This window comes from Podarcis pityusensis (genome assembly GCF_964106645.2).
Source record: "Podarcis pityusensis genome assembly, chromosome: 13".
NCBI classification, from domain to species: domain Eukaryota; kingdom Metazoa; phylum Chordata; class Lepidosauria; order Squamata; family Lacertidae; genus Podarcis; species Podarcis pityusensis.
This window is the reverse complement of record NC_138038.1, coordinates 41,945,918-41,960,122: the sequence shown is the minus strand read 5'-3', so window position 1 is coordinate 41,960,122 and position 14,205 is coordinate 41,945,918. Positions and strand designations below refer to the sequence as shown.

General features: G+C 42.5%; 3 protein-coding genes across 3 annotated transcripts; 1 reads left to right on the top strand and 2 right to left on the bottom strand.

Annotated features, from left to right (window-relative positions):
* Positions 1-2,806: 2,806 nt before the first annotated feature.
* LOC308460888 (vomeronasal type-2 receptor 26-like) lies at positions 2,807-3,718 on the top strand (the record flags this gene model as incomplete). The annotated part of the gene is made up of 1 exon (XM_080977419.1): positions 2,807-3,718. The coding sequence occupies one exon, from the start codon at positions 2,807-2,809 to the stop codon at positions 3,716-3,718; it is 912 nt and encodes a 303-aa protein (XP_080833545.1).
* Positions 3,719-5,362: 1,644 nt separating this feature from the next.
* LOC308460887 (olfactory receptor 11H6-like) lies at positions 5,363-6,313 on the bottom strand (the record flags this gene model as incomplete). Its single annotated transcript, XM_080977418.1, has 1 exon — positions 5,363-6,313. One exon carries the CDS (start codon positions 6,311-6,313, stop codon positions 5,363-5,365), a length of 951 nt encoding a protein of 316 aa, XP_080833544.1.
* A 5,401-nt stretch (positions 6,314-11,714) lies between these two features.
* On the bottom strand, positions 11,715-12,677 carry LOC308460886 (olfactory receptor 11H6-like; the record flags this gene model as incomplete). Its single annotated transcript, XM_080977417.1, has 1 exon — positions 11,715-12,677. The coding sequence occupies one exon, from the start codon at positions 12,675-12,677 to the stop codon at positions 11,715-11,717; it is 963 nt and encodes a 320-aa protein (XP_080833543.1).
* Positions 12,678-14,205: the final 1,528 nt, after the last annotated feature.

Sequence of the window (14,205 nt, the reverse complement as noted above, 5' to 3'; positions counted from 1 at the left end):
CCATCTCGGGACTATTCAATTGCTCATCATCTAACATTGTGTATGGCATCAAATGCCAACAGTGTCCTTCAGCTCTCTATATTGGACAAACAGGCCAAACCTTACGCCAAAGAATAAATGGACATAAATCTGACATCAAGAATCACAAAACAGAGAAACCAGTAGGAGAACACTTTAATCTCCCAGGACATTCTATACAAGATCTCAAAGTAGCTGTTTTACTACAAAGGAATTTCAGAAATAGACTGGAAAGAGAAGCTGCTGAATTGCAACTCATTACCAAACTTAAAACCATGGAGAAACCTGGTTTGAACAAAGACATTGGATTCTTATCCCATTATACATGACTAAGCCATTTCTCACCTTCTCACCCCTTGCCTTTTCCTGTAAGACCCATTACAGTCGTTAAGAGTCGTCAGCAGGCTCATCCCAGCTATCTGCCAATCTCCCATTCCCACCACCCTTCTGAGTAATACCCCTCCCCACCTTCTCACTATATAGAAGGATCTGGCAACTTCTGTTTCAGTGTATCTGAAGAAGTGTGCTTGCACACGAAAGCTCATACCAAGAACTAACTTAGTTGGTCTTAAAGGTGCTACTGGAAGGATTTTTTTATTTTGACTATGGCAGACCAACACGGCTACCTATTTGTAAATATACTATAAATAAATTCCATTCTGTCTTAAGAACTTAATCTTCTTGATTTCTTATTTTTCCTGTAAATTTTGCCATTTCTGCATAGTCCATTAGTTTCTATAACCCTTCTTCTTTTGTTGGGACATTTTCTTCTTCCCATCTTTGGGCATATAACATTCTGGAAGCAGTAGTCACATACATAAATATATTAGTTAACTCTAATCCCATTACAGTGGTACCTCAGTTTACAAAGAGTCCCGTTAACGAACTATTCGGATTACGAACTCCACAAATCCGGAAGTAGTGTTGCAGTTTGTCAACTTTACCCCGGTCTATGAACGGAAGCCGAGCAGTGGAAGGGCCCCAGCAGTTGGAGGCCTCATTAGGGAAAGCGTGCCTCGGTTTAAGAATGGTTTCGGTTTAAGAACGGACTTCCGAAATGGTTTAAGTTTATAAACTGAAGTACCACTGTATTCCCAAAAGAAAAGCTTAATAAAGGTTAACTTAAACATTTTTTTCAACTCATTGTATATTATTTCCCTGTAGGCTTTTGCCTTACTACGAATCCACCACATATGGAAAAAGGTGTCTTCTTTTTCTTTACGTTTCCAACAGCTACTAGATTCAGATTTGTACATTTTTGAAAGTCTATTGGGTGTTAAGTACTATCTATACATCATTTTAATATAATCTTACCTCACATTATAAATAGCTGTAAACTTTGTATCATTATTCACAATCACTCCCATGCCTCTATCTCAATATTATAACCAAAATCCATTGACCAGTATATCATTGAAGATTTCACTTGTTCATCTTTTGTTTCCCATTCGTATACATTTCCAACAAAACATTAACATTACATTATAGGTTTCTCTCTAATTCTCTCTACATAAAAGGTGCGCTCTGGGGAAAAATGCATTTTCCTATATTATTGTTGTATTTCTAAACTGTGGATTTCACCACCTTTGCTGTGCCAGGGAGATACAATCCCTGAAACTATTATCTTCTTTTATGTACAGACACCACCTCCTTCTGTGTGCAATGAGAATTGCCATTTAGGTTACAGTCGGACCAAGAAGGAAGGGAAGCCTTCTTGTTGCTATGATTGTCTTCCGTGTCCAGAAGGGAAGATCTCAAACCAGAAGGGTAGGAGATAAACTGTGAACCCTTCAAAAGCTATATCAGGATATTGCTTGTTATCACCACTGAGATTTGTATTTGCTGTACAAATCTGAATAACATGGGAGAGGTGGGATTGGGTAGGAATTTTATCAGAACCAGGCATATTATTTCTGTATTTATTCATAAAAAACACTTGCATAGCACAAATTCATTAAAAATTTCAAATTAGTTTACAACAACAACAAAAAGGCACAGAGACAGACATGCACATACAGACACAAAAAATATGCAAGTATACAAACAATGGCTCAAATTTCCAATCTTTTAGTTAACAGCCAAATGCACTAATCCATTGTGCCAGGGAAGGGTTTAAAAAGCAACATAAGAGCAGATCTCCAGCTAATTCCTATGGAATATATTTTCTTAATTGCCTCCATATGCTTAGCATAAAAAAAAGGTTTCAGGTGCCTAAAGTTTACTATAGAAGATGCCTTCTGATTCACTATGGAAAGAATATTCCAAAGGACTAGGTCCAATAACAATAAAGATGTGGTCCCAATAACTGAGGATAAGCAATCCTCCTATGGATGACCTCAATCATCAAGCTGGAATAGAAGGGTTTGGGCTGTTCCTTTAATAATCTTGACCTGTGTTGAGGGGTCTGTAAATTAGTAATCTGGATCGGTAATAGAGGACTACCCAGTGTTGGCATGCTATTAAAGGTCTCATGTGTTGCCAGCTATGTACCACCATTAACAGAGGTCAGGCTGTCACACTCCCTCAGAATGGAAATCGCTGGCAAACCAGCTAGCCAGATAGTGGATGTTCGGAATAAAACCTCAGACCTGTAGACTGCTACCCTCTTGACATTGGCCCAGGATGTGGCTTGCTTGGCAATCAAAGCTGAATATTACCTCTAAATATGAGGATATCTCTTTTACAACTGTTCTCGGCATCATAATTCAAGGCTCTACAGTACATAAATTCTGCCAAGCATAGCAGAATAGATTTCCACGTATTTAATTCTGTCTTGTCTTTTTCAGACATGGATGTTTGCTTTGAATGTCTTGGGAACCAATATCCAAACCATTTCCAGGATGGATGCCTTCCAAAACGAATAACTTTCTTGTCTTATGGAGAACCTTTGGGCATAATTTTGTCCTCTTTGGCTCTCTCCTTTTCTCTCCTCACTGCTTTGGTTCTTGGACTATTCCTGAAGCACATGGATACTCCCATAGTCAAGGCCAACAACCGGAACCTCACTTACACTCTCCTCGTCTCCCTCTTGCTTTCCTTCCTTTGTGTTTTGCTTTTCATTGGCCAGCCTGGAGCACTGACATGCCTCCTTCGACAAAGTGCTTTTGGTATGATCTTCTCTGTGGCAGTTTCTTGCATATTGGCCAAAACCATCATTGTGGTTCTGGCTTTCATGGCCACCAAGCCAGGCTCCAAGATGAGAAGGTGGGTGGGAAAACCATTGTCCAACTCCATTGTCCTTTCCTGCTTTCTTATTCAAGCCACCATTTGTACTGTGTGGTTGGCAACTTTTCCCCCGTTCCCTGATTTAGACATGCATACAATGATCCAAGAAATGGTTCTGCTCTGTAATGAGGGGTCAGTCCTTATGTTTTATTTTGTGTTGGGCTACATGGGCTTCTTGGCTTCTGTCAGCTTTATTGTGGCTTTTCTTGCTCGAAGGTTGCCTGATAGCTTTAATGAAGCCAAGTTCATTACATTCAGCATGCTGGTCTTTTGCAGTGTTTGGCTGTCCTTTGTCCCAACCTACCTGAGCACAAAAGGAAAATACATGGTGGCTGTGGAGATCTTCTCCATCTTGGCCTCCAGTTCGGGGTTACTGGGGTGCATCTTTTTTCCCAAATGCTATATTATTTTACTGAGGCCTGAACTGAATACCAAGGGACAGTTAATTAGGACAACAAAGAATCAGTCTAGCTGACCTAACTCAATTCAAAAGTCTTTTATTAGTAATGAGTGACATACCCTCCAAATTCACAGAAAGCTTCTGTTAGAGAATAGGCCATGGTTTCCATGTACTCACTTAGGATAATCCCATTAAAGTATTTCATTTTATTATTACAGCTCTTTATTTAATTTTTATACCGCCCTTCATCCAAAGATTACAGAAAAATGCACAACAGAAAAACACAAAATGAGAACACAAATTATATAATAAACATCAGTCAATAACCTGGTTATAGAGAAACATCTTTTTATTGTGCCTAAAGATATGTAACGAAGTTGCCAGGCAGGCTTCCCTGGGGAGAGCATTTCACAAAAGGAGAGTCATTGCAGTCTTGTGCTGTCACTTTCTCAAGGGAAAAGCCTCAGATGATGATAGCAGGGTCCAGATTGGTTCATATGGAGAGATGCGATCCTTGAGGTATTACTATCCTGAGTCATTTAAGGCTTTATAGGTCAAACGGCACTTTTCCCCAAAGTATCTTAATTGAAAGTTTTCAACATAAAATACAATAAAAACCAATCTAATCTAAGAAAGAAAGAAAGAAGAGTAAAAATGAGAGAATAAAAAGCAAGAAATAAAAAGTTGTCAAGAGTTATAGGTCATTTTTTAATCTAAGTAATCAATCACTCGTGCTTCCTGAGAAGAATTCCAACCTGTAAGATTAATCTACTTTACAACCATCAAAAAATAAATTATCACCTTTGTGGTGTTTAATTGCCAGATAATTTGTCCAATTAACATTTATTTCCCTATTTCTATCATAATTAAAAGACTGAGGGTGCAGACCTGAAGCTTTTTAATTAAAAAGTGGTTTATGCAGTGTCAAGCTGATGAAATAATCCTTGTTCTGGGTTCCTTCACGTCCCTCAGAAATATTCTCTTTTCCCCAGGACAAATGACAGGTGCCTCTTCAGAACATCTGAGGGCATGCTAATTCTGAGGGGGTGGGGATTAGATAGTCAGACTGACAATCTCTTATCACTCTTCAGTAGCAGGGAACTAGTGGGGGAGCACCTCGGTCAGACATTCCTCAAACCAGAATCCCCTGCCCTCTTTTGGAGGGAGAGTTTCTCATCTACCCGCCACCCCCAATGAATTTTACTTACGGTACTTCTACATGTCCCAAATATGCAGATTCCTCTCTTTTGTTTGTTGAGGTGTGTGTGATTTGGATACAAAATAATTAGAATGGCCCATCCCAAGTTCAGCATTAGAGGGAAAGATGCATAATACATTCTCTCAGAGTTTCTGCCTAGTTAACATTTGTGTCTGAAATTCAGATGCTGACAGGAGATGTCCTTGTAGTTCCACTCAGCTACCAGGTAAACATCAGAATCTGCTCTACCTCTGTCCCCACTTTGAGTCCTGGTCTCTTCCTGCAGGAAAATGAGGTGATAAAATTTCAGGTGGCAGGATGGATTATGCCACTTCAGAATGAAGGTAGGGTATACCATTTATGAATGCTCCCTGATGTAAGACAAACAAAGCAATGCAAGTGATAAACCTCCCAATGCATCGTGGTTCTAGGCTTGCCCTCTCTCTGATACGCAGGTTTTGCGCCAGTAGGAAGACTCATTTCTGTTTTTGCTTTGCAACATTTTCATGCTATCCGTGTTTTCAAATACACCTCCATTTCTCCAATCTCTTCAACAACCTCCCCGCAGTCTCTTTCATCTGATCATTCCTCAGAGAATAGATCAGAGGATTGAGGAAAGGTGTGATAGCAGTGTAGAAGAGTGTTGCTGCCTTTGTCACATCTGAGTGGCTTTCTCCACCTGGAGCAGCTAAGTATACTCCTGCCACAGAACCATAGAAAATACTCACCACTATTAGATGGAACGATACGGTGGAGAAAGCCTTCCTACGACTGCCTTGGTTAGAGGTTTTCATCAGTGTGAAAACCACAGTGCCATAGGACAACAGAATGCAAAATAAGTTGCCTAAAACCATAACATTCACAAAAACCTGGTGGATGAGAGGAGCATTTCCAAGTGGGGGGCAGGCAAGAGACAGGAGTGGCCCAGGATCACACAACAAATGGTTGATGGTGTTGGATCCACAGAAGGACATCCTGGAGATCACAGTTACTGGGACAATGTTCCACAGGAAGCCAAGGATCCAGCAAGCAGCCATCAGAGCACAGCTGGCATCCTGGGACATAATTTGTGGGTAGCGCAGTGGGTGGCATATGGCCAAGTACCTGTCCAATGCCATGGCTGAGAGGAATAAACATTCTGTTGCACCAAGAGAGAAAAAGATGTAGAACTGGAAGAAGCAAGCCTGGAAAGAGATCGTCCCATGAGGGGACACCAGATCAAAGAGCATGCGGGGTACAGTGGCACTCATGTAGCACATCTCCAGCCAGGAGAAGGTGCTTAGAAGGAGATACATGGGAAGTCGTGACAAGTGCGAGTCTAGAACCACCAGTGTGATAATGGTCAGATTCTCAGCCAAAGTGAGCACATAAAGAACAGTCAAAAAAAGGAGCAGCAGCAAACGCTTCACCTGTCCACCTCCAAATCCCAGCAAAACGAATTCTGTTACTTCAGTTTCATTGGCCAGTTCCATCGTCAATTGAATCATCTGGCTGGGCTTCACCAGCCACTCTAGGCAGCTCCCAAAAGAATATTAAAAACACAATAAAACATCAAACATTCAAAGCTTCCCTAAACAGGGCTGCCTTCAGACGTCTTCTAAAAGTTGCATAGTTCTTTATCTCCTTAACAGCTGGTGGGAGAACATTCCACAGGGAGGGCACCACTGCTGAGAAGGCATTCTGCCTGGTTCCCTGTAACCTCACTTCTTGCAGTGAGGGAACCGCCAGAAGGCCTTGGAGCTGGGCCTCAGTGTCCGGGCTAAATGATGGGGGTGGAGATGCTCCTTCAAGTATACTGGGCCGATGCCGGCGAGGGTTTTAAAGTTCAGCACCAACACTTTGAATTGTGCTCGGAAACATACTGGGAGTCAATGAAGGTCTTTCAGGACCAGCGTTATATGGTCTTGGCAGCCACTCTGTCACCAGTCTAGCTGCCGCATTCTGGATTAGTTGTAGTTTCCAGGTCACCTTCAAAGATAGCCCCACGTAGAGCGCATTGCAGTAGTCCAAGCAGGAGATAACCAGAGTAAGCACCACTCTGGAAAGACAGTCTCACCCTAAGAGAAAGATTTACATAACATGACAGAGAGATTTACATATACCAAAAGGAAGCAACATCTGCCTTCCTGCCTATCACAGCTGTGAGTCTTTGACTGTTTAAGAGTCATTCTTAACAAAGTACGACGCTGCTGCCTGGCGTGCAATGTAAAACTATGCATGCTTCTGCAAAACTAAGTCCTGCTGTATTGATTTGTGTCACTTCCAAGTAACAACTGATCCACACCCTACATAAAACATAATTAAACTGTGGAACTCACTCCCATAGCTGTCAACTTTTCCCTTTTCTTGCAAGGAATCCTATTCGGAATAAGGGAATTTCCCTTTTAAAAAGGGAAACGTTGACAGCTATGGTCACTCCTACAAAAGGCAATGATGGCCACCAAACTATACCCCTTTAAAAGAAAATTAGACCAATTAGTGGAGGACAAGGCTATCAACAAGGCTATCCATTCTTAAGGAAATCAGCCCTGAGTGCTCAGTGGAAGGACAGATCCTGAAGCTGAGGCTCCAATACTTTGGCCACCTCATGAGAAGAGAAGACGCCCTGGAAAAGACCCTGATGTTGGGAAAGATGGAGGGCACAAGGAGAAGGGGACGACAGAGGACGAGATGGTTGGACAGTGTTCTTGAAGCTACCAGCATGAGTTTGACCAAACTGTGGGAGGCAGTGGAAGACAGGAATGCCTGGCGTGCTCTGGTCCATGGGGTCACGAAGAGTTGGACACGACTAAACGACTAAACAACAACAAGGCTATCAACAGCTACCAGCCACAATAGCTGCATTCTACTTCCATTGTCAAAGGCATTATGACTGTGAATGCCGGTTTCTGGCAACTGCAGGTGGGCAGAGTGCTGGTGCACTCATGTCCAGCTTACAGGCTTCCCACAGGAGTCTTCTCAGCCACTGTGGAGAAATGGTGCTGCACCAGAGAGGCCATGGCCTTATCCAGCAGGCTTGTCTTGTGTTCTTATCCTTTTATGCTTGATAATAACATGTTCCCCTTGTACCCTGCACTCTTCTAAGCATCTTGGACAAACGGTTTCAAAAATACACAGGTATGGAACAGCCTTTGCTTGGAAGCAAGCACAGATTATTACAGTAGGACTTATTTTGTTTCTCCAGAGCACAATACAGAAACAGCTACCAAGTTTCCCATACTGGAACAAACTCATGAAAAACAAACAGTTGCAAAATAAGATCGGAGGAAGATCAAAGGAACAGTGAGTGAAGAGGTTTGCTATGCTGAATCAAATCCTTACTGGCCCAATCTGGCCAATGGCTGCATCTATTCAGATCCATCCTTCTAATATTCTTACCTCTTCCCCCATTTGACTTATTTGGCACCTCAGTAGCATTCCATGTGAAGATCCACCACCCTGAAGGCATCTCATATATGTTGTGTCACAAACCAAGAGGAGTATGTTGTTCCATGTGTTTTACAGTGGGACTTGGCAAGAAGAATGAATGGGCCTGTGCACAGAACAAAGGTTGAATGCATCTGATATATATATATGGTGGCTCATGGAAATGAGTCCTTCAAGAACAATGTCATTAGTATCCACCAAAACAACAGCTCTTTGGAGACTGATTGCCTCCCTCTGAAGCACTAGAGAGGTAATTCTAGTGCTAATTGGTGTTTTCCTGGGTTCTGCAAAGGGATTTATTAGAACAACCAAATGGATATAGCGTGTTATGGAGTCTCAAGCTGATAGAGGCACTTGATTGACTTTCTTTTACAGTGGTACCTCAGGTTAAAGATGCTTCAGGTTACAGACGCTTCAGGTTACAGATTCCGCTAACCCAGAAATAGTACCTCGGGTTAAGAACTTTGCTTCAGGTTGAGAACAGAAATCGCACAACGGTGGCGCGGCGGCAGCGGGAGGCCCCAATAGCTAAAGTGGTACTTCAGGTTAAGAACAGTTTCAGGTTAAGAACGGACCTCCAGAACAAATTAAGTTCTTAACCCAAGGTACCACTGTATTTCCTTCTCTTACTGCAAGGTTGGCTAAACTGTGGACCTCCAGCTGTTCCTGGACTCCCATCATCCCTGGACTTTGGCCATGCTGGTTGGGGTTGATGGGAGATGGAGGCTAGCAGCATTAGGAATATGGCAGTCCTGTTATCCCCGTCCAACTGCATCAGGAATCTTCTGGTTTTTTTTGTTTTTATTTATTTATTTATTTATTTATTTATTTATTTATTTATAAGCATGTTCATCACCCATCTAATGTGTGTTTGGGAAAACACTTTGTGCTTTAGTGTGGATATTGGGGAGAAGTGAACTTTACACAGAACCAGCAAATAATAAGAGATGGTCTATTACTGATGTGAGCCAGAATTTTGGGGGAGGGAGGTGGGATTGAGATAAATAAGGCAATGGTTTTGAAAAGGAAGGGCAATTTGATGGAGGGAGAGCTAATATTCTTCTACTCTTCCCTCCTCCCTTTGGAAAGGACTACATGTAAGGATGGACAAATTTGTCATGTTTGGTTTGTCATTTTTCCAATCTTAAATTCAGTTAACATTTCCAAAGCTTTTTGTGGTTTTCCTTTTTAAAGAAAAAGGGAAACAAAGAAATTCTTTTAAAAGTAATCATCGCTCTTTTGGGAGTATTTCTCCTAATACACCCTAATTGGGGAGGGGGGGTCCCCCAAAATAGCCACATGATTCCTGAACATGTCCAGTGCCCACAGGATGTTGTGAGGAAAGAAAAAGGAAAAAAGAAAAGTGTTACAGTAACTGGGAGAGGGAGAAATGGAGAGCTGGATATGGAAGAAGTGAGTGTGAAGGGCTTTATATCCATTGCTATTCCTAGTCAGGGAAAATGCACTGAAATTGATGAACATGATGATGGACTCACCGATACTTTCAATGGCCCATGTCTAGAAAACTCAGGTCCATGAGGTTTTCTGCTTGTCTTCTGCTTTCTAGGTATGGATCCGAGCATTTTCCCACTTGTCTCACTGCTTACCCCAGGGAATCCAGCTCCTCCCCACTGAATCAGAGTGTACGTCAATCTGTGGAAAACCTGACTGACGTTTTCTCTGATTCAGTGGAAAAAAGCAGGTTTTCCCAAGGGAAAGAAGTAGGACAACCGCTCACCCACTCACTGATTTCAGCTGGCACCGACCCCTTGATTTGCACCCGTGCCAAGCCAACCCCCCCCTCACTCACTCTGGGATACTTGCTAACTGATAAGGAAGAGCTTTGAAGGCTTCCACCATCATCTACATGTTACATTTTTGTGACCGCCCCCCACATTACTTCCAGTCTTGGTTGCTGCTGCTGCTTATACAACCAACATGGAATGGATCATGCAGAGGAGGGATGCAGGTGGCGCTGTGGTCTAAACCACTGAGCCTCTCTTGGGCTTGTGATCAGAAGGTCGGCAGTTCGAATCCATGTGACGGAGTGTGCTCCTGTTGCTTTGTCCCAGCGTCGGCCAACCTAGCTGTTTGAAAGCACTCCAGTGCAAGTAGATAAAAAGGTACCACTGTGGCATTTGCGTGTGTTCTGGCTTCTATCATGGTGTTCCATTGCACCAGAAGTGGTTTAGTCATGCTGGTCCCATGACCCAGAAAGCTGTGTGTAGACAAACGCCACCTCCCTCAGCCTGAAAAGCAAGATGAGTACCGTATCCCATAGTCGCCTTTGACTGGACTTAAATGTATAGGGGCTCATGCATAACAGGGGGCATTGGTAGGCCTGAGGAAGTATAAAACCTTTAGAAAACAAACAAAATGTTAAGGCACCCTCTGTAGGGTTTTGGTGGTTGTGTATATGTATATGTATATGTATATGTATATGTATATGTATATGTATATGTATATGTATATGTAGCAATATTAGAGTAATCAAGGTAAAGTATAATATGTGAATTAAAGTATGTGTCAGGTTGGGAGGTGGTGAACATGTGCTTGGAATAGTGAAAGTGATAGGATAGGAGAAGAGTTTAGAGTTTAGAGTTTGGCAGTGGAGAGAAGTGAAAGAATGTGGTCAATAGGCATGAAATGTTGACCAGTTGTTGCAGTGGAATAGAGATAGGGAATGGAATAGACCATTCTTGTCCAAATTGTAAACATCTGATCATTATCTCTCTCATTGCAGGGCTGGATATCTTGGTTTGTTGTTTGTTTTCAATATTCCTTCTCTCCTTTTTCTTGCAAAAAGTCAATGTGTCTGTCAGGATGCTGTCAGTGGCTCCCAGCTGCTTGCCCAAGAAAGTATAAAGACAAGGAAAAGTTTCTTACCGTCCTTTTTTATTTAAATATTACAGAAAGAGGCTACATAATCCAGCCACTTGGACAATGGCATTGTCCACCCCCACCCCACCCCCGTCTCTCCCACTTCCTCATTTGTCACTTCTACTGGTGCTGCTAGGTGCTCTCTGTCTTTGAGCTCTTTGGTCTCCAACCTTTAAGGCTCGCCAGGTTATGGGAGATGAGGGGTCTGGAATGGTTTCTAAATACGCCATGTCAGCCAGCTGCCGTTACAGTCCTGTCTCCTCCTCTTCCATTATTTCCCAACTTTCCCCCTAATCTGCCTCTGGCGGGGTCAGGATACGGAGGCAGGCTCCACCATTCCTCCTCTACCCAGTCCCAGACATTATCCATGCTCACCCACACAAAAAAACCCAAGTTCACATTAAATCCATACCTTTTGTTAAGCTTCACATTGATCTCACAAAACAGCATGCAAGCTTTTGAGAGACAGAAGAGCAGTAGGTTGGGGTGGGTAGAGTGAAAGGTTGGCAGATGTTGGAGCCATAGAGTCTTCCCTTAATCATAGTCCTAAAACGGCTAAGGATGGTTTTACACAATCAGCTTTCTCTTCACCAGTCCTATCTTCCTCCTCTGCAACCTGCCAACTGCCTCCTTCACCTGATTATTCCTCAAACAATAGATCAAAGGATTCAGAAATGGTGTAATTGCAGTAAAGAACAGTGTTACTATTTTAGTAACATGTGTTTGACTTTCTCCACTTGGAACTACATACATCCCAGCCACCGTGCCATAGAAAAGGGTGACCACCACTAGGTGGAAGGATATGGTGGAGAAGGCTTTCATCCGACTGCCTCGTCTAGAAGACTTCATCAGTGTGAGAATCACAGCACCATAGGATAGCACAACAAAGAACAGGTTGCCTAGAACAATGAGACCATCCACAGAAAACTGGCAGATAATGGGAATATTTCCGACAGGAGGGCAAGCCAGTGAGAGAATTGGCCCCGGATCACACACGAAGTGGTCAATGATATTGGGGCCACAGAAGGACAACTTGGAGATCAAAATAACTGGACCAATGTGCCATAGAAAGCCAGAACCCCAACAAGTGGCCACCAGGACATAGCAAGACTTGTTGGACATCATTTGTGGGTAACGCAGTGGGTGGCAGATAGCCAAGTACCGATCCAAAGCCATGGCTGACAGGAAGAAGCACTCTGTGTGCCCAAGAGAGAAGAAGATGTAGAACTGAAGGAAGCACTCATGGAAGGAGATGACGCCACATGGGAATGCCAGGTCAAAGAGCATACGGGGCACAGTGGTGGAGACGTAGCATATCTCTAGCAAGGAGAAATTGCTCAACAGGATGTACATGGGTAGCCGGGCCAATTGGACATCTGCATGGACCAGCATGATTATGGTGATGTTCTCAGCCAAAGTCAGAATGTAGAGCACAGCAAAAATGGCAAGGAGCAAGTGCCGCTTCTGCTGCCCAATTTGAAATCCCTGCAAAATGAATTCCTCAACTGTGCTGCCATTGGCCAACTCCATCTTGAATGAGAGAAGTGCTATCACAAACACTCACTAAGTGGTGTACATGATACCGTTGTCAATAACACAAGGATAAACACAGTGAAACTTAAAAACAAATGTTGGTAGTCAAGATACCAACGTATTCTAGGCTGGGACCAAAATAGTGTTATTATGTAATCTTAAGGATTTGATTAATAACACTGATCTTGAATTATTAGGAATAAAATCATATGGAGAGATGCCTTCTACCAAGACAGACCACTGGTTCATCTTCCTCAGTATTGTCCACACTGTTTTGAAGCAGCTCTTGAGGTTTTCAGTCAGGGATCTCTCTCTCCAAGTCCTAACTGAAGATTTTATGGCTTGAACCTGAGTCCCGCTGCATGGCAAGCAGCTGCTCTGTCATTGAGCCAAGGCACTTGCCAAGTATTCTAAACTCACCTACGTCTGCTAAAACGTGTATAGGTGGAAACTAGAAGAAAAGTTACTCCACTGTTATCAGAATGGTATGTCAGATTATGGAATAACTGAATACTTGTTACTTCCGTTCTGGCAGATCCTCTCTTGTGGTGGTGGTGTTGATCTGTAAGCTTCTCTGGGACCCTCTGGGGTAGAAATGGTACAAAAAGAAAGATAAGTAAATAATAGTAATTGTTTCTTCCTTCTCTCACACATGGGATATTTTACAACGGTGTATCAACATTCCCTCCCCATAATCTTATCTCTTGTGAAGAGATGCATCCCTTTGTGTTTCTCACTCCAATCTACTTTGCCTTAGTAAAGGTTTCCATTTCTTTACCTGAACAGCATGCAAGGGGTCGATCCATCCAGCAGAAAGCTCACCACAATGGTGAGTTTGCAGTGTGTGTTGTGTGTGAAAGAAGTACCTAGTTGCTTCTGGTGCCTTTCAGTTGTGACACTGTGTGGGTTGGGTGGAAAGATATGATTGTTCTGCCTGTGGACCAAAGATTGGATGCTGATGTTATATATTCAGCAGCCCTTGGGGACGTGCGTCTCAGGAATATTACCATTATCTACCAAAACAGACTGTCTTTGAGGACACGCCATCTTAATTTGCTGTGGTGAAACACAGGAAATTTCCACAGGTAGTTAATTGTCTGTTGTTTTGAGCTGAAGATGCCAAATTGTTCAGGGTGTTAAAATTGTGAGGAGTTCCCAAGGGGTCTCATAAAAACAAAGGAAAGTGTATTAAGAGAGAAAAGGTAAATAAGTGTAAAGTGAGGCATAACTTCACATACACCCTAATTAGGTCTGGATTGGCAGGAACTGACCAGGAAAGAGATTTTGGTCTTGTAACAGGCAGATTCATGAAACTGCAATATGTGGCAGTTGTGAAAAGGGAATTTCATGTTAGGGGTCATTAGGAAAGGGATTGAAAGTAAATCTGTCCAAATCATGGCCATATTATTAGCATACAATTTTGAGTTTTCTGAAAGAAAATAACATCCCAATTGATACAAATCTAAAGATAAGATAATACTGTCATTCCAGGCAATCAAAAGCTTTATTAAAGTCCAAAGAGAGT